A 21,173-nucleotide genomic window follows, 5' to 3' on the forward strand; every position below is an offset into this window, starting at 1 on the left:
GGGTTCAGCTAAAATATCACTTGGTCAGAAAAATCTTCCCTCTTCTACCACCAGATCTGAGTCCTCCCTCATGGCTTCCTATAGTTTTCCATCATAGCCTTATGATTATTGTATTTGATGTACTTGCTGATTATTTAAGATAGAGATTCCCCTACCAGAAGGCAATCAGTCTTTCTTGCATGAATAATTCCTAACAACTGGTGATAGCTGTTGGCATTTCCTGCAGAACAGTGGTTCTCAACCTGTGGGTCGCGACCCCTTTGGGGGACGAACGACCCTTTCACAGGGGTCGCCTAAGACCATCGGAAAACACATATATAATTACATATTGTTTTTGGAATTAATCACTATGTTTTAATTATGTTCAATTTATAACAATGAAAATACACCCTGCATATCAGATATTTACATTATGATTCATAACAGTAGCAAAATTACAGTTATGAAGTAGCAACGAAAATAATTTTATGGTTGGGGGTCACCACAACATGAGGAACTGTATTAAAGGATCGCAGCATTAGGAAGGTTGAGAACCACTGCTGTAGAATATGCTGTGAGAGGAGAGACTTTTGTTGTTTGCTGCTGTATCCACTGTGTGTGGCACAAAGTAAGCACTCAACTATTTCTTAATAAATTAACTTTACAGCTAAGTAAGTGGAAAGGCAACTGGCCAATGTTACACAATAAGCAAGTAGCAGAGTCTCGATTTGAACCCAGTTATGTGTAGCTCCAAAGCCTGGGGTTTTTCTATTACACCAAACTATGTGGTCACAGAATCATTATTCAGAACCATAATCTCTGCCCTAAGACATGGGCACCTTGGTGAAAATGTTGAAAGTTAGAGTGTGAAGGCATGATGCTAGCCAGATTGCCTAGCCCATGGGCTCAGAGACACAGGCATCTGTAATAATAAAAGCATAATATGCTAATTAGACCAGACAAACGACCTTCTGGATGTCATTCCAGATGTCCTTCTGGATGAAGCCACAGTGGCGGGGGCTGAGGCAAAGGTGGTTAGGGTCAATCAGGCAGGCAGGCGAGTGGTTAGGGACAATGTGGTAGGCAGGCAGAGTGGTTAGGGGCAATCAGGCAGGCAGGCAGGCCAGGTTAGGACCCAGTGGTCCCAGATTTCAAGAGGGATATCCGACTGTGGGATGAGGCCTAAACTAGCAGTCGGACATCCCCTGAGGGGTCCTGGATTGCGAGAGGGTGCAGGCCAGGCTGAGGGACCCCCCCACCCCCGTACATGAATTTCATGCACTGGGCCTCTAGTTTTAGTAATAATATGAGAAACTTCCCAACCAGGGAACTCTTATCTGCAGTCAATAGTGCAGCAAGTGGAGGAACAGAACTGGGAATTCATGTCCTACCCTGATGACATATAGGTGGTAGGCAGCAGGATAGAAGTCTGCTGTTCCCTTCATCATCTTTCTAGGTATAGCCAAGATGGATTAGCCTGGATCTTGACAATGAAGCCAGTAGAGTAGTGGTTAACAGTTTAGACTTTGGAGTCAAGATTGGATTTGAGTCCTGGCTTTTTCACTTAATAGCAGTATGATAACTTTTCTGAACCCATTTCCTAAGCTTTGAAATGAGAATAGAATGTTCCCCCACAGAATGATTAAGATTAAATTAATATAGATATAAAAATATCTCATATACACATTGTTTTATCTAAGAGGGGCTCAAAAAAGGGGAACTATTGTTATCATGTCTAATTTATTTCAAGCCTTATACCTCATACTGCATTATATGTGGGGTACTTCCTATCAAGGACTTTTTGATTAAGTCAAAACATCTATACTTTCACCTCCATATGCTCATGTATTGAGTCATGTTAACAAGTTTATTGCTAAAATCTAATGTAGGGTTTGATTTGTGAATTAGAAAACAGGGGTTTAGTCAAGAAAAGAGCCTGTGGTGTGTAAGTCCACTAGCTGTGTCTCTCACAGGACCATGAGCAAGGAAGCTGGAATGGATGGCAACAACACAGAAATAGGGTGGTTGGTGCCATTACTATGTTATACAAAATTACTGCCAGCAAAATTTAACCTAGCTTCTTATGTACAAAAAGAAAGACCTAGCTCTAACTTGGAAAAAGAACTATTTGTGTGATCATGCTTTCAGCCAAATGTGGAACTGTCTTTCTACCTAACTGGATACAGAATTTACTCTCTCCATAAAATGGAACTAACATTTTCATTACATTATCCATTACTGAGTTAACAGGCTACCAACCAGTGCAACAGGATTTGACTGATTTGAGTCATATTTCATAAATGGTTCAATTGTCCCCATAAGTAAATACATCCAGCCTTACACATAAGCACCACAAATTTGCCACCCCATAAATTATGTTGTTAGGTTTCTGTTTGTTTCTTTTTAAAACATCTTTCTTCCTCCTTTCCCAGTAGATATATATGTACAAAAATAAATGAGTCAGCACTCTTTACTTCTCACTAGAATAAACTGTGACGTAAATACGGTGAGTAGTTATTTGCAAGGCTATAATTTTTTTAATGACAGATTTTCCTAAAAGAAACCACTATAACATTTGTCCAAGTACTCCAGAGGAAAACAAAAAATACATAAAGATTAGAAGTCTATTACTATAACATCACATTGCCAAACACGGACAACTAGGATAAAATGCCAAGGAACCTTAAAAAATAACTTTAAAAGAGAAGGTTCAAGTCATTTAAACGTGTAAGGTTCACAAAGAACAGAAAAGTCCGAGAGCAGCTCTACTTGTGCGTGATGGCAATTCAAACTGTAGTTCATCTAGGTCCATTCAGGTGTCTAAACCCACAGATGTATGAGCAGAGTTTGTTTTTTTCCTTCTTTGCTTGGAGATGTGCACATAGATTAGAAGAGAGGAGAATCTTCCAGATGCTGATGTGAGCACAGCAGACTTGGTTCCCCTTTGATAATTTACAAAGGCTGATTTAGTTGACTCAAGCATTATCAGTTTCTCTAAGGAAAAGTCATATGCATGCTGAAACAGACAAGTTACCAAAATGTCATGCTAAGTATTTATAGTCATTTTCATAAAGTGAGCTTAGTAACCTGAAAGAATAAAAAAGGTAGCTGTTAATTTCTTGTATATCCTTTTACAACGTGAATAACTTCATGAGTAAATGACACTGAAGTTTAAAGCCCCTCAAGCATACATTAACAAGAAAGTATTGATTGCATGAAGAGGCACACATCATATAAAATGCACACTTCACAGGGTTCCTGCATAGCAGGAAAGTCACTATCACATATAACAAATGGCTCTGCCAACAGTTAGAGCTGCCACTCAAGTGTACAACAGTAGAATTCCCTTAAAATCTCAAGGAGTATTTACAACAGCACAGATACCTTTGGGAGAATAAATATATTTTTTTGGAAAGATATTTTTTGTTGGAAAATTTGAACATCATGTAAATAAATCAATTTTTGAACTGGATAAAATTTAAGGCAATGCTACTCAGACCTGAGGGGGGAAACCCACAAAGTTTCTCTTTTCCTTCAGAAACATTAACAGGTTAGAATCAACATAAGAAAGTATCCCCCTTCCCAGCATTCAATGAACCTTTAGGTATTTTAGGCATCACAAAATAGCATCCACTTTCATACTCTGACTATGAAATGGGAAATTGTTATGCATTCTTCCTTGAAGATTGTAAAAAACAAAAACACATGGCAGCTTAGGTATTTCATATTAAATAATAACATGAAAATAAAGACAACTACACCAGTACACACAGAGGAATCACCACCCTTACAATAAGCTCTCCAGAGCACTGAATTTCTCTTATGACCAAATTTGGTGTAGTGTGCAAAGATCATGGATTCATAAATTAACTTTTAACATTAACTACAGACTAACAAGTGACAGTTAGACACAGTTAAGTTCAAAAATTTTACATTTTGCTCCTGTTTGTCTGCTAAAGAGCAGCAATTTAAATCGATATAAAAACTTGTGACCACAAAGCTTGTTGTACAGATCAAGTACAGAAATCAGAAAGTAAGCAGCAATGAGTTCCTTATTTAAACTTATCTGGTATAGAATATTTACATATTTGGGAAGAGAGACCTGCATGCCACCATTCTCTTTACTCCTCTCCTGCCCTCTGCCCCCTCACAGCCTGCCCAGCTCCTTCAAATTGAAATCAAGTGTCCTGAACTATATATGCCTGTACTTTGGCTAAGCTGGCTGGATGCGTCTTCTACGATCTTGGTCTGGAAGAAAAGAAACAAAGTCTTGGAAGTCAAGTGCAGCCTTCTTTTCCCAACAGTAGTGTACTATAGTCAAGGAATCGGTTCTTTCATAGCAAAGGGGGGAAAGGGCCCCACTTCACTCCCCAACCTGAATGGGGCAAGATTAGAATGCCATCAGCCTCTTGTGCCACAACAGGCCACCAGAGAAAAAGGAAAGAAAAGGTCAGGACAAAGGCAGCAACAATCAACACAAGTCTCCTATCAAAGGAACCTCTCCTCTCTGGGCTTCCCCTGAAATAACATTCCCTCTTTCTTCTTCCCCTCTCCTCCTACAAAACAAAATTAATTCACATCACAAAAACATGGTACTCTTGTTAAGTGTCAGGTAAATATAAGAAAGAGTAACTCTGTCACTTTTTATATTTTAACTGAGACATAAAGCTAACGGAACACACAGCATCACTTAAAATAAATTTCTAAAACAGATCCAGTCTACATAGTGCAGCCAATAAAACATAAAAGAAGAGTTTGTTCACAATCTGCCTCGTACATATTTATATTCTTTCAATGCCATATAAATAGCATTTATATAGCTTAAACATTCAGACATGCACTGGGACTTTTTAGGTAGTACGAATTTCTTCACAATCACATGTGCAAATTTTACAAATCACTAAGTGAATATTAGTAAATTTAGGCTGGACTGTGTCTCGTATTATCTAACAAATTTAATGGGGGTTCAGAATCATCCATAGGAAGGACTAGGCGTGTTCCCCGAATGACCAGTTCATGGTCCCCAAATGCAAGCTCGCGGTCCAAGGCATCTTCAGAACTGTTGCCCATAAATCTCCTTGGGCCACCAGATGTTGCTGATTCAGTGCTCACAGTAGAATCCCCATACGTCAAACTAATATCACCATCATTGAGAATAAGATCGGAATCATCATCTTTCAATTGCTCCTGGTTCTAAAAGCAAATAAAATAAGTTTTAAGAATTGTTAAGAAATTCAAGAAACATTTCCAATAGCAGAATTTTCAAGGACTCCCTATTTAAACCCCTCAGGGGTAGCAGCTGCCCTTGGGATAAAGTCTAAAGTCCTTTCCTTGACCTAAAAGACATTGTTGACTTGTGCCATCAGCTTCATCTCCCACTACAGTCAACTTCCCCAACCCCAATAGCCCCATTGTGTTCTGGCTAGACTAAGCTGCTGACAGCTGCTTAAATCTTTCAAGGTTTCGCTTACCTACTGTCTCTTCTGCCCTCCTTCACGTGATTATCACCTCATTATCAATGAGGTCTCGGCTTAGAGTCATTTTCTCCCAGAAGTCATTCTTGAATTTCCAAGACTAGCTGAGGTGTACCTGCTATGTTCTCCCCTAATCCTGTACTTAGCCCTCTCCCTAGAGCAGCGGTTCTAAACCTGTGGGTTGCGACCCCTTTGGGGGTCGAACGACCCTTTCACAGGGGTCGCCTAAGACCATCCTGCATATCAGATATTTACATTACGATTCATAACAGTAGCAACATTATAGTTATGAAGTAGCAATGAAAATAATTTTATGGTTGGGTCACAACATGAGGAACTGTATTTAAAGGGCCAGAAGGTTGAGAACCACTGCCCTAGAGTGTCACTCACCCTTGTAACTGCAATGACACTGGTCTATTTTGCACTCTCCCCCCACTAGACTAAGTCCCTTCTATGCTCTAGTCCAGTGGTCAGCAAACTCATTAGTCAACAGAGCCAAATATCAACAGTACAACTATTGAAATTTCTTTTGAGCCCAATTATTTAAACTTAAACTATATAGGTAGGTACACTGTTATTAACTTAATTAGGGTACTCCTAAGGCTTAGGAAGAGCCACACTCAAGGGGCCAAAAAAGCCTCATGTGGCTTGTGAGCCGCAGTTTGCCGACCACGGCTCTAGTCCAATAACCTAATAGTTTGGGGCATATAGAGAGAATTCACTAAACTAATTTCAATTGATTATTGAATGGACTTATATAAATGAAGCTTTTACTTCTGTATTAACAATGCCTAGAAATACAATATCCCCCAAATATGTTGAATCCTCACTGCATACTTGTCTCCCAGCTTGATAAACTTTGGTTCTAATGTAAACTTTGTGGCCCAAAGAGTATAATTGAATAAAGCTCTACAAAAGGGAAAAAAGTCAAGAATATATAGTGCCATTTTGGTAAAAAAATAATGTATGTATGCATAGAAAAGTCTAAAAGGGCATTCAACAAAATGATGACAGTTATCTTTGCATGCTAGGGTTGCTAGTAATTTTTATTTTCTTCTTTATGTTTCTGTACTATCACAAATTTTATTATAATGAATACACATTACTTTTAAAAATAAGAAAGTTATTTTTAACGTAAAGAGTAGGAATCGCCAAACCGGTTTGGCTCAGTGGATAGAGCGTTGGCCTGCGGACTGAAGGGTCCCAGGTTTGATTCCGGTCGGGGGCATGTACCTTGGTTGCAGGCGCATCCCCAGTGCGGGGCGTGCAGGAGGCAGCTGATGGATCTTTCTCTCTCGTCAATGTTTCTGACTCTCTGTCCCTATCCCTTCCTCTCTGTGAAAAACCAATAAAATATATTAAAAAAAAAAAAGAGTAGGAATCATTCTAACCACTCATAATGATCAAGGGGAAAAAATAACAACAACCTGTGTGTCTAATACTCCTTAGGAGAATAGAGCTGATAGAAACATCTTACATCCAGCTCTCCAATACTATGTGTGTTTGAAATTTTAAATTTGTGTAAGAGGCCCTCGCTGGTTTGGCTCAGTGGATAGAGTGTTGACCTGCAGACTGAAGGGTCCCGGGTTCAATTCCTGTCAAGGGCACGTACCTCGGTTGCAGGTTACCTGGCCCTGGTCAGGGTGTGTGTAAGAGGCAACCAATCAACGTGTCTCTCTCACATCGATGTTTCTCTCTCCCTCTCCCTTCCACTCTCTCTAAAATAAAGTAAAAATATCCTCGTGTAAGGATTAACAACAACAAAATTGTGTAAGATAGTCAAATAGACTGAGGAGACTACTAGACAAAATAAAATAAATTTAATTTGCTTTGCTTTGCTAGAAATTTGCCTAAATAGTCAAAGATAAAGATCAAACCCGTAACAACCAACCAACTATAATTCCTACCTGCCTAACCTAGTTAAAACACTAAGTCTAACTAGTGTCGTATCACTTAATTCAGCAATGCTCAGAGCAAAGGTCTGTGACACCTTCAAATGTCAGCAGGAGCTCTTCAGCACATCCTAATGTCTTTCTTTATTAAGTTTGAAGTTTGGGGATGTATCTATCAAATTTAAAAATGCATATATGCTTTTGGACCCAGCAATTTAACCTTTAAAATCTATTCTCTATACCGTTATATACTTGAGTAAATTTAGATTCACAAGGATACTCACCATAAACATTGCTTGTAATAACAAAAAGGAAAAGAAAACAACTTAAAGGTCTATCCATAGGAGACTGACTAAATTAATCTTGGGATAGCCATACAATGGAGCACTATGCAGCTACAAATAAAGAGAAGCCAAAGGATCGCATGTACTCTTAAAAAGGTAGCCATGACATATCATTAAGCAAAAAATAAAAAAGCAAGTAGCAGGACAATACACTGATTATGATCTTATTTGTGTAAGACAGTAACAGCTATATATATACATATAAGTTTGTGAAGATAAAATATTTCAGGAGGTATCCACAATAAAACCTTAGTAGACTTCCTCTAAGGCAAGCATGTCAAACTCGTGGCCTGTAGGCTACATGTGGCCCACAATGAATATTTTTGCGGCCCAGCCAATATAACGGTATGTAAGAAACATTTTAATAAAAATTTTGTAACTTAATTTTTACAATATCTTGTTATACATAATTATAAATAACAAACTACAACGTTCGCTAATGACTGATTACTATAATCATGTTGCATTCATTTCCCTTACGCGCCTTATGCGCAGGCGCACCATTTCTCTCCACTAATACTAGCAGCGAATATTTTAGCAGCCAATTGCCACATCATTAGTCTTGTACTGATTTGTTTGGTGTGTGCAACAGGAAATATTTCACTTTCGGAGAACAAGAAAAATAGGTTTATTTGTGTTACGCTTATTAATTTGTCCAGTTATTCAGTGTCTGGTAAGTTAATGTTCAAGAAAAAAATATTACTTTTTATTAAAATGTTCTATTATTTTAGGTTAATGATTACTCATTTATTTGATCCCTTTGTATTCAGCATTTCTCTATCGAAATAAACCTATGTTTCTATAAAAATTGAAGAATTGAAGCTTTTTTTTTTTTGTGGCCCACATAAACTTAAACCTGGTTTATTTGGCCCATGTTAGCCTTTGAGTTTGACATGCTTGCCCTAAGGGATATAGGTAGGAGGAGGGCAACTTTTATTTCTCACTTTGTACATTTCATACTGTTTGAATATTCTTATAAAAAGGGGAGACTTGGACACACACACACAGAGAATACCACGTAAAGATGAAGACAGAGATCTGTGTGATATATCTATAAGCCAAGGATGCCAAAGCTTGGCAGCAAACCCCAAGCTAGGAAACTAGGAGAGAGGCAATGGAACAGATTCTCCCTCACAGCCCTCAGAAGGAACCAGGTCTACCAGAACTGTGAGACAATAAATTTCTGTTGTTAAACCATTCAGTTGTACTACTTGTTACAGCAGCACTAGGAAACTAATACCACAATGTCCTATTTTGCTTTATTCCACAGGACACACAGTCCTTCTGAAACTCTTCTGACTTTTGGAGATGGCTGAGTGGGTCTCTGAAATCCAAGAGCTGAGCTTCACTGATTCACCAACAGAGCTGTCTGACCCCTCTGCACAGAACCACAGAGCACAGAGGGAAAGGAGATTGTGTTTGAGAGAGGGGACTTTGGGCAATGTGGGAGGGAGAGAAGAGACAACATGTGGTGTTCCGTCATCCCAGCAGCACAATCTGTCAGAAATGTAACTCATGACTAAATGTAACACAAAGCTCTAAGGCACTCCACCCTGATCCAGGTGCCACCCCCACTGAGTGAGTCTAATCATCTCCATCTATTCTCTGTGGGGTCTGCACTAACACACCACAGAGAACTGGGGGAGTGCATGTCTGCACTGCTCCACCACAGTCTCGCCTCTCTATTCAAGATGTTGCATCAGAGTAGTCAAAATTGGCGAGTTTTCTTTTTTTTAAAATATATTTTATTGATTTTTTTAGAGAAGGAAGGGAGAGAAATAGAGAGTTAGAAACATTTATGAGAGAGAAACATCGATCAGCTGCCTCCTGCACACCCCCTACTGGGGATGTGACTGCAACCAAGGTACATGCCCTTGACCGGAATCGAACCCAGGACCCTTCAGTCCGTAGGCTGACGCTCTATCCACTGAGCCAAACCAGTTAGGACTGGTGAGTTTTCTTAACATGGTCACTTTATTTGATACTATAGATTATTTTGAAGGGTTAGGTTAGAAATAATTCTTTTTTTGGAAAGAACTTAAAAATAAAATGTTCATACATTAAAGTAAAAGCTGGTTAGCATTTGTCATTTTCTTTCTTTGTTGTACCACTTGCCAACTCATCAATCATATGTTGGTAGCTAAGAAAAAAAATATGGCATCTGCCTAACAGGCATGGCTCAGTGGTTGAGCACCAAGAGCTCACCAGTTCAATTCCTGATCAGGGCACATGCCTGGGTTATGGCTTGATCCCCATTGGGGGCCGGGGGGCGTGCAGGAGACAGCCAATTGATGATTCTCTCTCATCATTGATATTTCTACCTCTCTCTCCCTCTCTCTTCCTCTCTCTGAAATCAATAAAAAATATGGTATCTAGATTATATCTAGTTATGCTCACACCTCCCAGCTATGTGGAATAGAGGTAGAAAAAGCTTCCCTAAGATACAAAAGATGGTAAGTGTGAAATAAAAGATCATCTGTTGCATTTTAGGGGCATCAAAGATTGTTTCATTAATCTCCTCAATATGACTGTGACAACCTGAATTTATAAATTAAGACACACATTTGGTACTGAGCTTAGGCTTCATACTACAAATAAATGAAAACCAGCATGGAAATAGAATTATTTATTAAAATCACCAACAGTTAAATGAGGTACTATTCTAGATTTGTTTTCAAATGCTGTTTCAAAGGCTATCCTATCTAATAAAGAGGGAATATGCTAATTGACCCTCGTCGCAAAGATGGAGGCGCCCACAGCCAATAAGGAGGGAATATGCCAACTGACTGCCCCACCCTCAAAGATGGCAGCACCCACAGCCAATAAGGAGGGAATATGCTAACTGACTGCCCCAATCTCAGAGATGGCAGCGCCCACAGCCAATAAGTAGGGAATATGCTAATTGACCACCATGCCCTCAAAGATGGTGGCACCAACAGCCAATAAGAAGGGAATATGCTAATTGACGGTCATGTCACACCCTTAAAGATGGCGGCACCCACAGCCACAAGATGGCGGCACCCAGTCCCCTCAGCCCCACCAGGGCAGCAGGCGCATGGCCTTGCTGTACACCTGCCTCCAGAGTCCCTCAGTCCCCTAAGCACCCCAGACACCCAGGACCGGCCCAAGGTGCAGGCAAGCCTTGGATGGCAGCTGCCCAGCCAAGGCCCAAGGTGCAGACAAGCCTCAGGTGGTGGCTGCCCAGCTGCCAAGGGCCTGCCCTAGGCACAGGCAAGCCTTGGATGGCAGCTGCCCAGCCGCCCAGGCCGCCCGAGGCTCAGGTAACCAGGGCCGGCTGAGGCTTGCGCTGCCAGCAGTGGCAGCAGCAGAGGTGTGATGGGGACATCGCCTTCCTCTGATCGCCGGGTCACCTCCCGCCCCTGAGGGCTCCTGGACTGTGAGAGGGGGCAGGCCGGGCTGAGGGACGCCCCCTCCAGTGCATGAATTTTCATGCACCGGCCTCTAGTAAATTATATTTATAGATTTCAGTTTATTTTCTGGCTGAGCAAAATATATATGCTTATATTCCCTCTCATGGATTTTATACCTTAAAGGCAAGCAAAACAAAACAAAACTAGTAACTGAACCACAGAGCAAATAAATTTAACTTAATAAAGAGCTTAGGTTTTGGATAAAACCCACTTACTTCATAAGCCTGGGGGCTGGTTAGGCATCTGGCAATGGGTCCACAGCAGGCAGGGAGTGTTGTTGTGAGAGGAGGCCCACTATGCGTCAGCAGAGGCTTCAGATAGCTGTACTGGTTAAGGAAGAGCTGTGTTCCTTTCTTCACAAATTTAAAAGAACAACTCATTTAATAACAACCACTATTTGAATGGATAGCAAAGGAATTTCACATATGTTGTCTCATTTCATCACCACATTATGTCAGTGAGATAGCAAAGGGAGCTTTTGTTATTATCTCTATATCACAGATATGAAAACTAAGGCTCAGAGAGGCCCATGATCTGCCTCAAGTCACACAATTAAGTAAATGAAGCATCAATATTCAAAGCCAGATTGGTTTGATACCAATAATTAAGAGAGTTTGGTATTAATGTAAAAATAGACAAATAGAAAAGAGAGTCCAGAAACAGACCCGCACATATATGGCCCAGTGATTTACAACAAAGGTTCCACTGCAATTCAGTGGGTTAAGGATGCTATTTTCAATAAATGGTGCTGGGTCAATTGAATACCCAGTAGGTCTTGACCCATACCTCACACCGGACACAAACTCAATAACTAAAACAATCATACTTTTAAAAGAAAATATCTTCATGTCCTTGGGATATAAAAGATTTCTTAAGATATAAAAATCACTAATCATAAAAGAAAAGATTGATAAAATAAACCTCATTAAAATGAAGAAGTTTTGTTCCTCAAAAGACAGGATTAAGAACATGAAAAGATGAGCTACATATTGGAAGAAAATATTCACAATACATATAACCAACAAAGAACCCAATTCAGGAATATAGAAAGAACTTCAAATAAGTTAGACAAGACAACTCACATAATGGGTAAAAGAACTGAACAGACATTTTTCAACAAAGAGGATATCAAAATGGCCAATATGAAAGGATGCTTGACCTCAGTGGTTATCAGAGAAATGCAAACTAAACCACATGAGACATCACTACAAACCCATCAATATGGCTAAAAATGAAAAGGTTGACAAATATCATATTTTGGTGGAAATGTGGGACAACTGGAGCTCCTTAACTTGCTAATGGGGGTACAAATTGGTTACAAGCACTCTGGAAAACTGGTTGGCACTAGCTATTAAAGCTAAATATATACTTGCCCTAAATTCTACTCTTAAGTATCTAACTCAAGACAAATGAGTGCCTATGTTTACCAAAAAATATATGCACGAAAGTTTAGCTTCATTTGTAATAGCCCAAAGCTGGAAACAAACCAAATGTTTATCCATAGTAGATGGTTAAAAAAAACCAACCCATAGTATATTCATACTATGGAACACTACACAGCAATGAAAAAAAACAAAAACGCGTCACTAGTACAGACAACAATATGGATAAAATATACAATGTTGAGTGAAAGAAGACATAAAATAGCACACATGATTCCATCTGTATGATAAACAAAAGCAGGTAAAACTAATCCATATTACTAGAAATCAGAATTGTGATTGCCCTTTTGGGGGTGGACAGGGAAGTCATTATTGGCTACAAGGAAACACAAGGTACCTTCTGGGGTGCTGAAAATGTTCTACACACTTTCTATGGGTGGAAGGCACACAAGTATATACCCAGGTCAAAATTCATTAAGCTGTACACTTAAGATTTATGTATATTTCTGTATTTAAGTTGTATCTCAATTATAACAAACAATCTGGCTACACAAAGGAACTGAAATCTAGAGTTGATGAATCATTAATTCCACCAGGGCACTGGGTTTTAAAATTGCCAGGTCTTAGCCTAGTAGTACTTAATAGGGTAATATTGAGTCAAACAAGTCTTGGTGTTTAGCTCTATAAAACTATAAAGAAAAAAAGCTATTATTCTACTCTTTCTCTATATTAGGATAAGTTAACTGATTTGTATATTATGCAGAAAATGTACAGAACATTTTATGTAGGAAACACTAAACAAATTTTGTTGAATGAGAGGGGTGAAAAGGCCCCAAGAGATGTAGAAGTGGCTTATATCCAAAATGCTGATAATGGAGCCAAAAGTAATGACATAATCATTAAACAATTTTAAAGAGCCAGGATCTCTCTCCCTAATGAGAGTCTTAATACCATAGATATGCATGCATTCTTGTTTCCTTACAGTAATTTAATTCATTTGCAGGAATACCCTGTGAAAAGTGAACATAAAAATCTAGCTCACAGAATATAGTAAGTAGTAGATTATAATGATAATTATCCAATGCATTTTTCTTAAATATAAATGATTTTGTTCAGAAAGACAAAAGCAAGGAAAATCTTCTTATGTAGTTGTCCCAAATATGCTTCAATGGAACATAAACCAGGTTTTGATTCATTTACTGGTAAGTCTCAGCTTGAAAGAACTCCATGGTCCCTTTTTATAGTTCAATTTTCAAATGAGAAATTAATTTTAATAAATAGTGATAAAATATTTTTAAAGACATTATGAAAATAGGTTATAGACTATAACTTGACCCAAAGTATAGCTATGAAGAAGACTATTACAAGAGGACAAGAATGAAACTTGGCAAACAATAAAACACTGGCATTCTGAATAGAGTAGAATCTGCCAGTCTTTGGAAAGGTCAGAGAAAAAAGGTATATCACTCATTATTGGGGTATCTAATATTAAACACTGTGTTTTTAATCTTAATCTTGTGCTTTTTCCTAAGGCAGCCTTTCCTTTTTTATTCTAGCAAGTACACTGACAAGAACCAAAAATACCTTTTGCAGGGTTCACTAAATTAGCTAAAGGACAATAAATGTTAAAGTTTGCTCAATAAAAAAACCCTATATATCAAAGAAAATCTAACATAAGGGATCTTTCGTTCCTCCACACAGCCAGCTTTTGAAATTATCAGTTCCTACTGGTTTCATGGGTTTCCAGAGGAATTCATTTGTGTGGGTTTCCTTTAATAACCTTCTCACTACACTGAGGAGAAAGGGAAGACCAAAGGTTTTATGTTCTGCTTCAGGATGGGAATGGTCAAAACAGTTGTTCCATTAAATTGCAATTATCCATGTCCACAATACCATTTTTTTTTTCAATTAAGGATACTTATGATCAAAGTTGTACCACATCCGGAAAAGCCAGGCACTCTCGGCTTTGGTAGTTCTTCTTTCATTTTCAGGAATACCCTGCAAACAAATAATAAATCAATCAATATATAAACAAAGATAAAAACACATTTATTTAAGAGTTATTTCTTTATACAACCAGAAATATAGCCTATTATGTATAAGGTACTCTCCAACCTGGGGGACATTAGAAATTTTCAAAGTTGCTACTATGTTCTAACATTAGCAAAATGAAATCAAGTAGGGAAATTCCATATTAAGCCTGACCAGCTAGGAGGGAAAACTAACATAGCAAGCTGGCGTCTTCGAAATAGCTTCCAAAAACATAAACTGAGTCCTTATTTGTAATGTGGTGGGGCCAGTAGTGGGGAGTTAGGTGAATGGGCTCATGTCGGCTCTGACATGAACTAGTTGGGCAAGTCCCTTCCCCTCTGTGGGCCTACCTGAATTTCTTCATGCATGCAATGTGAGGGTTAGAAAATATTTAAGGCCCTTTCTAGCACAAGTGCTCTATGGTTTTGGTTCCTTCCTGGATATAAATGAATCTTCCTTTAAATATATACACACAATAGAAAAGTGGTCAAGAATACTGCATGGACTTACAAGAGCCAAAAGAGCAATTAAGCTATAAATCTCACCACATAAACACCTGTACACCCAACACCCACACATTCCATACTTACTACACAATTCCTCCGTGCTTCCCAGTGGACCCTCACAATATTGAGTAAACAATGTAACAACCCAAGACATCCATAGGGTTTTGAAGGCAAGGGAAAAACTGTATTTTTTTTCTGTATGTCACAGGTGGTATTCACTAACCTGGCTCTCTCCCTGTCACTCCATTTCCATTTCTCCTCTGTGATGACAGAGGTGACAAAGCAGGTGGAGACTAAGAGGTAATGAACAAGCATTTGTCTGGTGATCTGTATGGTAACTTTACTTTTTTTTGGACATGAGATAGAAGCATTAAGGAGCTATTATCCCCTTGGAAACTACCCCAGCAGCTGAGCATCATGGGAATTTATTCTGCCTAGTTTGCTCAGGTATTTCAAGCCCATGGAATTATACTTCAAGGTTCTTACAAAAGAGAAGTACTTACTATATCACATACACACTTATCACTCATAACTAACAAAATTAGCATTTAGGAAATGGATCTGACTAATGATTTTTTGAACCACACCCTGAAGACAAATAGCCCAGGGCTTGTTTCAGACAAGAAAAAGAATTGTGTTTTGAAAGAGATGCTTTCCACCTTTAAAAATATTTCCGCAATTTCCCATCTAATTCTAAAGTCTAGGGCAGAGTCACATATTAAGCGGTGCTCAGAATCCATTAAAAGGTGGATGGAAAATACCAGGAAAGAGTGGTCAGTCTACAGAAGACACAAAATTACACGGTACTCAGTCTACCAGGTTCAGGTGCCGAGGAACAACTGAGAAAGTAACACATGGAAGCAGGCAAGAAAATGTGGGCAAGGCTAAGGCACAGAGTAAGAAACTGCATTCTCCTGATCAGGCAGGGAAGGCTCCAAAGCAGTTCTCAAGGGCAGCTGCTGGTCATCCAATTTGAATGTTACACAGGAAGAGCAGCTGGAGTGGGGCTTACATCAGAGAAAAGCCTTCATGCGCAAACCCAAGTGGAAAAAGGTTCCCTGTGCCAGAGCAGTCACTTGAAAACTCAGGAGTGCTTATGGGACTGTTCTTCTCTGCAGCCGAAGCCCAGGTAGGCCCACAGATATGAGAGCTGTCACCCCTGATAACCACACACTGTCTAAAATTCAGTTTTGTTTCTATCACAGAGTGAGAAAGGCCAGGAAAGATGCCAGTTAAAAGCTGATACAAATAGGACAGGATCTAAATAATGGTGGCATGAAGTCTACAGCAGATTGTTTTCTTTCCAAACAACTGTACATTTGACAGAAACGCCAGGGACAACACAAATGCATATTTACCAAATGTTCTTGGTCTGAATCAACACCAACCCTAAAGGAGAAAAACAAAAGGCAAATGAGATCTTGAAGCCAAAAAAAAAAAGTCTATTCACATATGTATATTGTCAGGGAACTACTTTTTGCAATGCAGTAGCTATGGAATGGTTAATGTTTTCTTGCTTCTCTCTGGCTGTTGATATAAATTTTTGGCTCCTGCCACTTTGCTTAGCAACAGCTCAGATCCTTAGACAAGCAGGGTCTACTAATGATTCTCTTCCTACAATCCAACTTACCATTTTCAGAAAAATAACATTTGCTTCTCTGAATACAAGTCCATTATAAGCAGAGTCAGAGAAAGCAGCATTGTCCCAGTCACTGAATAAGAACTACTTACTGGGTAGTTCCAAATACAAGACTGGCACAATGCAGTTCCAGCAGGGAGTTTCATGTTTTTGGACCTCTCAGCTCTCATGGTAACATTCTGTTGTGATGACCGAAGAGAGGGTCCAATTACAGTGTTTGTTTTTTTCATAGGCTAATGGATACACATTAGCCTTGGTTCTTCATAATTCTTTTTCATCTGCTCAGAATCCTGCTTTTCGTTTCCCAGGGAACAGCTTCATTATAAAGAAGTTCTCTTTGACTCTTCTTTATCTCCTCAACACCAACAGCACTCAGCAACTCTGTTCATTCTTTCTAAGCTGTCTCTCACATCTTCTCCCCTTTCCATTCCAACTTCTCACGCTCTGGCCTCATTCTGACTCACGGGGTCTGTAGCAACTGGATGTAAGGTTTTCCAGCTGCCAAGCTCTCCCCTAGATTTTGTTATTTAGAGCATAGAACTCAGTGGGTTATTCCCTTGACAAAAGACTCTGAGAGCGGCTTACAACCCAGAGGGTGAAATCTAAAGTCCTTTGTGTGGCATTCAAAATTCTCTACAAATTAGCACCCCACCGATCCAACCTGCCTGTCCCCTTATTCTATTCTACATACTCTCTCTTAGCCACACCTGACTACTCCTCTCCAAAATCCCTGTCCTCTCCCGAGCCTCCATGCCTCTGCTTATGCTGTTCCCTCTACCTGAAATGCACTGTCCCTTGTTTTCTTACTCCTTTTACGAGTTCCAAATGAACCATTCTCTGACCCTCTCCAAGCAGAATCATTTTTCCTTTATGCTTTAACAACACTTTCTAGAACCTTCTATAACACTTAACACAGTACAGTATAGTTATTTAGCTGTCAGTCTCCCCAAACAGACTGTGAGCTCCTTGAGGGTAAAGGTCATGTCTCAATTCATCTCTGTAGCCCCAGAGTCTAGCACAGTACCTGACACACAATAGGTGCTCAAATGTTTAGCGATTAAGGTCACTGCTACAGGTAACATAGAAAAAATAGCAGTGTGAGAAGCTGTAGCAGTAGCAATTCAGAATACAAATAATACTGAAGGGAGAGAAATGATGCAAGACCTCATCTGAAAGGCAAGTGAATCATGGTCAAGTACTTGAAAACAGATGGATTCGTAATTCCAAGAAAGGTTCATTTCTTCTTTGTTAAAATGGCCAGAAGCTGCTCAATAGCTTCTTGAGCACATTAAACTCTAACCACATTTGTGCATCTAAAGTGACACCTAGTGGTCTTAGAGAGAAAGCACCAATTCAATGTAATAAACATTTAGAGAACACTCATTATCTGCCAGGCATTGTGCTAGGCACAGGACATAGACATGAATTAGACATGGCCCCTGCTGTCAAGGAGCTCAAGGACTAGTGGGGGAAACAGACACAACTGGAGCACAATCCCCAAAGACTCTGTAATCAGGGAGAGCTGGGTTCTAATCTGACCTCAGCTCCTTTCCAGCTGTGTGAATGAACTTAGTCAAATTATGTAGCCCAGTGAACCATGATTTTATCACCTGAAAAATAGGGATAATATTCACCACACAGAGTTGCTGCAAGAATTAAATGAGAAAAATACATCTCGAGATGTTAAAAGAGTGTCTGGTATATCATTAACATGAAGTGGTAGCTCTTATAACAATACTAGAGGCCTGGTGCACGAAATTTGTGCACTGGGAGGGGGGGGGGTGGAATCCCTTGGCCTGGCCTGCGCCCTCTCACAGTCTGGGACCCCTCGAGGGATGTCCGCCTGCCAGCTTAGGCCCAATCCCCCCAGCAGTCGGACATCCCTCTCGCAGTCCAGGACCCCTCGCTCCTTACCACCCGCCTGCTCGCTGCTTCTTATTGCTCAGCTTGCTGTTCCTTAGCACTGCTGCAGAGGTGGGAGAGGCTCCTGCCACCGCCACTGTGCTTGCCAGCTGTGAGCCTGGCTTCTGGCTGAGTGGTGCTCCCTCTGTGGGAGCGCACTGACAAGCAGGGGGCAGCTCCTGTGTCTTCCCCCGGTGGTCTGTGCACATCATAGCAACCAGTCGTTCTGCCATTTGGTCGATTTGCATATTAGGGTTTTATTGTATAGGGTTGTTATCACAAGGCTAATTGAAATAAGTGCTGTTATAAAGATACCCAACATTAAGCAAATGGAAGAATGGTTCCAATACAAAAGAAGATGGCAGAAAGGAGAAGGCACTTGAGCTATGTCATTTCTTGGTAGTGAAAGAGAATTCAAGGCAAAGAAACAATGGGAGCAAATGCTCGGAGACAGAGAATTGCAAAATATGTGTGGTAAATGACAGGAAGCCAAATGTGACCATCACAAACTATGAAAAGATGTAGGAATAGCTAGTTGGTTGGCTCTAACTCACTGAGGATCTGTTGTCTATACAATAGCTGGAGTGATGCTTTTACCTTACAAAAATAATCATGTTGCTCCTTTACTTTAAAATCTTACAAGATTTCCAATTGGACTTTAAAATCCAAATTCATTACCATATCTATGAGACCCGAAAGCAGGGGTCCACAAACTAAGGCTCATAGGCCACATCCAGTGCACTTCCTGTTTTTGTGAATAAAGTCTTATTGGAACACAACCACACAACTGACTTATGTATCATCTGTGGGGCTTTTTAAAAAAATATATATTTTTATTGATTTCAGAGAGGAAGTGAGAGGTAGAGAGAGTTAGAAACATCAATGATGAGAGAGAATCATTGATTGGCTGCCTCTTGCATGCTCCCCACTGGGGATCGAGCCTGCAATCTGGGCATGTGCCCTTAACCAGAATTGAACCTGGACCCTTCAGTCTGCAGGCCGATGTTCTATCCACTGAGCCAAACCAGCTAGGGCACATCTTTGGGGCTTTCACGCTAGAGTTGAATAATTGAGACAGAGACCATGTGTCTACAAAGCCTAAATTTTACTAGCCACCCCTTTACAGGATGTGTTTGCCAACTACTGCCCCTATAGGATTTTGCCCACCTTATTTCCTATCTACACTTCAATCACTATATTCTAGCTATGTGGACTTTTTTCCCTGTTCATTAAAGAGGTCAAGTTTGTTCCTGCCTCAGGGCCTTTGCATATGCTTTTCTCTCTGCCTGGGCTGCTCTTCTTCCTGCTCACTGTTTAACTGGCAATACCTTGTCTTTCAGATAGACTGAGGTTAAATGTAGCTGAGAAGAGAGAGAGAGAGAGAGAGAGAGAGAGAGAGAGAGAGAGAGAGAGAGAGAGAGAGAGAGAGAGAGAGAGAAAGAGACCTTTCCTCACCTCCGCCTATAAAATACGTTTGATCCCTAGTCACCATCACAGTACCTTGTTTGTCATCATAAAATTTAATATCACCTAAAATTGCCATTTTCATTTGACTGCTAGTTTAGTCTTCTCCCACTAAAATATAGACTTATGAGACCAGGGACTTTTTCTTTCTTATTACTACTGCTGTACCTCTCTAGAGCAGGGTCTCAATCTTCACATTACTGACATTTTGGCACAGATCTGTGCACTGTAGGGTGTTTAGCAGCACCATGGGCCTCTACTAACTAGATGCCAATAGCAGCTTCCTATCTTAGATTGTGACAATAAAATGTCTCCAGACATTGCCAAATGTCCATTGCAGTGGGGGCGAAATCACCCTCAAATGAGAACCATTAAACAGTGCCTGGCACATGGGATGCTCAATTTATCGAATGAATGACTAAAAGGCACATTAGCAATGTTGTGCTGAGAACTTTACAGACATTAGCTCACTGACTACTTACAACAACCCTAGGAGATGGGTACTAACACACATGACAAATGAGAAAATTAAGGCTTAAAAGGGTAAATTGAGGCTCAAGATCACAGAATTGGTAAAGGAAAGAATAAGAACTCAAAATTAATGAGCAAGAACTCAAAGTAAAGTCTAAGTCTGCATTAATCTTCAACTTTAAGGACTTATTTCAGCCTCCTCAAAATTGTACTAGCCAAATTTCGGAGTTGGGAAGTGAAACTTAAATTCCAGTCTCTCTTTGCAGAGGCCAAAAAATCCCAAAACAAGAATAACAAGAGTTAACCTAAAACTGTAAGGTAATCTATAATAATAAAAGCATAATATGCTAATTAGGCCAGACGTCCTTCTGGATGAAGCCACGTCAGTGGAGGCCAAGGCAGCCGCCACATAGGCAGGGGCTGAGCCCCTTGCATGAATTTCGTGCATAGAGCCTCTAGTATGTGTGTGTGTGTGTGTGTGTGTATAAAAAATTAAGAAACAAACTATGCCATAGGACAGGCAAGATGGGGCCAAAGAGTTTTCAAAGATGGTGAAGTGTATTCAACTTTATGTGAGTATGGGGGGTTGTGGGGTTTTTTTTGGGGGGGGGGTAAAGCATGGATATTTTGTTTGGTTTGTGTGAAGGCAAGTTAGAGA

At 39.9% G+C, this 21,173-nt stretch overlaps 1 protein-coding gene across 3 annotated transcripts in view; it reads right to left on the reverse strand.

Annotated features, from left to right (window-relative positions):
- Nucleotides 1–2,493: 2,493 nt before the first annotated feature.
- Nucleotides 2,494–21,173, reverse strand: part of SLC9A6 (solute carrier family 9 member A6) — a 55,996-nt gene continuing 37,316 nt past the window's right edge. The window contains exons 13-17 of one of the 3 annotated variants that reach the window (XR_009450683.1): nucleotides 16,398–16,428; nucleotides 14,421–14,500; nucleotides 11,336–11,441; nucleotides 4,064–5,172; nucleotides 2,494–3,066 (exon numbers count right to left, since the gene is read on the reverse strand). Coding sequence is in view for 2 of the 3 variants with exons in the window: in XM_059679656.1 (XP_059535639.1) it covers nucleotides 4,900–5,172; nucleotides 11,336–11,441; nucleotides 14,421–14,500; nucleotides 16,398–16,428 (490 nt within the window). In the remaining variant the exon portion in view is untranslated. Of the gene's footprint in view, nucleotides 5,173–11,335; nucleotides 11,442–14,420; nucleotides 14,501–16,397; nucleotides 16,429–21,173 lie in introns of all 3 variants that reach the window. The other 2 variants (XM_059679657.1, XM_059679656.1) reach the window with 2 other exon arrangements.

The sequence above is a fragment of the Myotis daubentonii genome, chromosome X, assembly GCF_963259705.1.
Source record: "Myotis daubentonii chromosome X, mMyoDau2.1, whole genome shotgun sequence".
In the NCBI taxonomy this organism is placed as follows: domain Eukaryota; kingdom Metazoa; phylum Chordata; class Mammalia; order Chiroptera; family Vespertilionidae; genus Myotis; species Myotis daubentonii.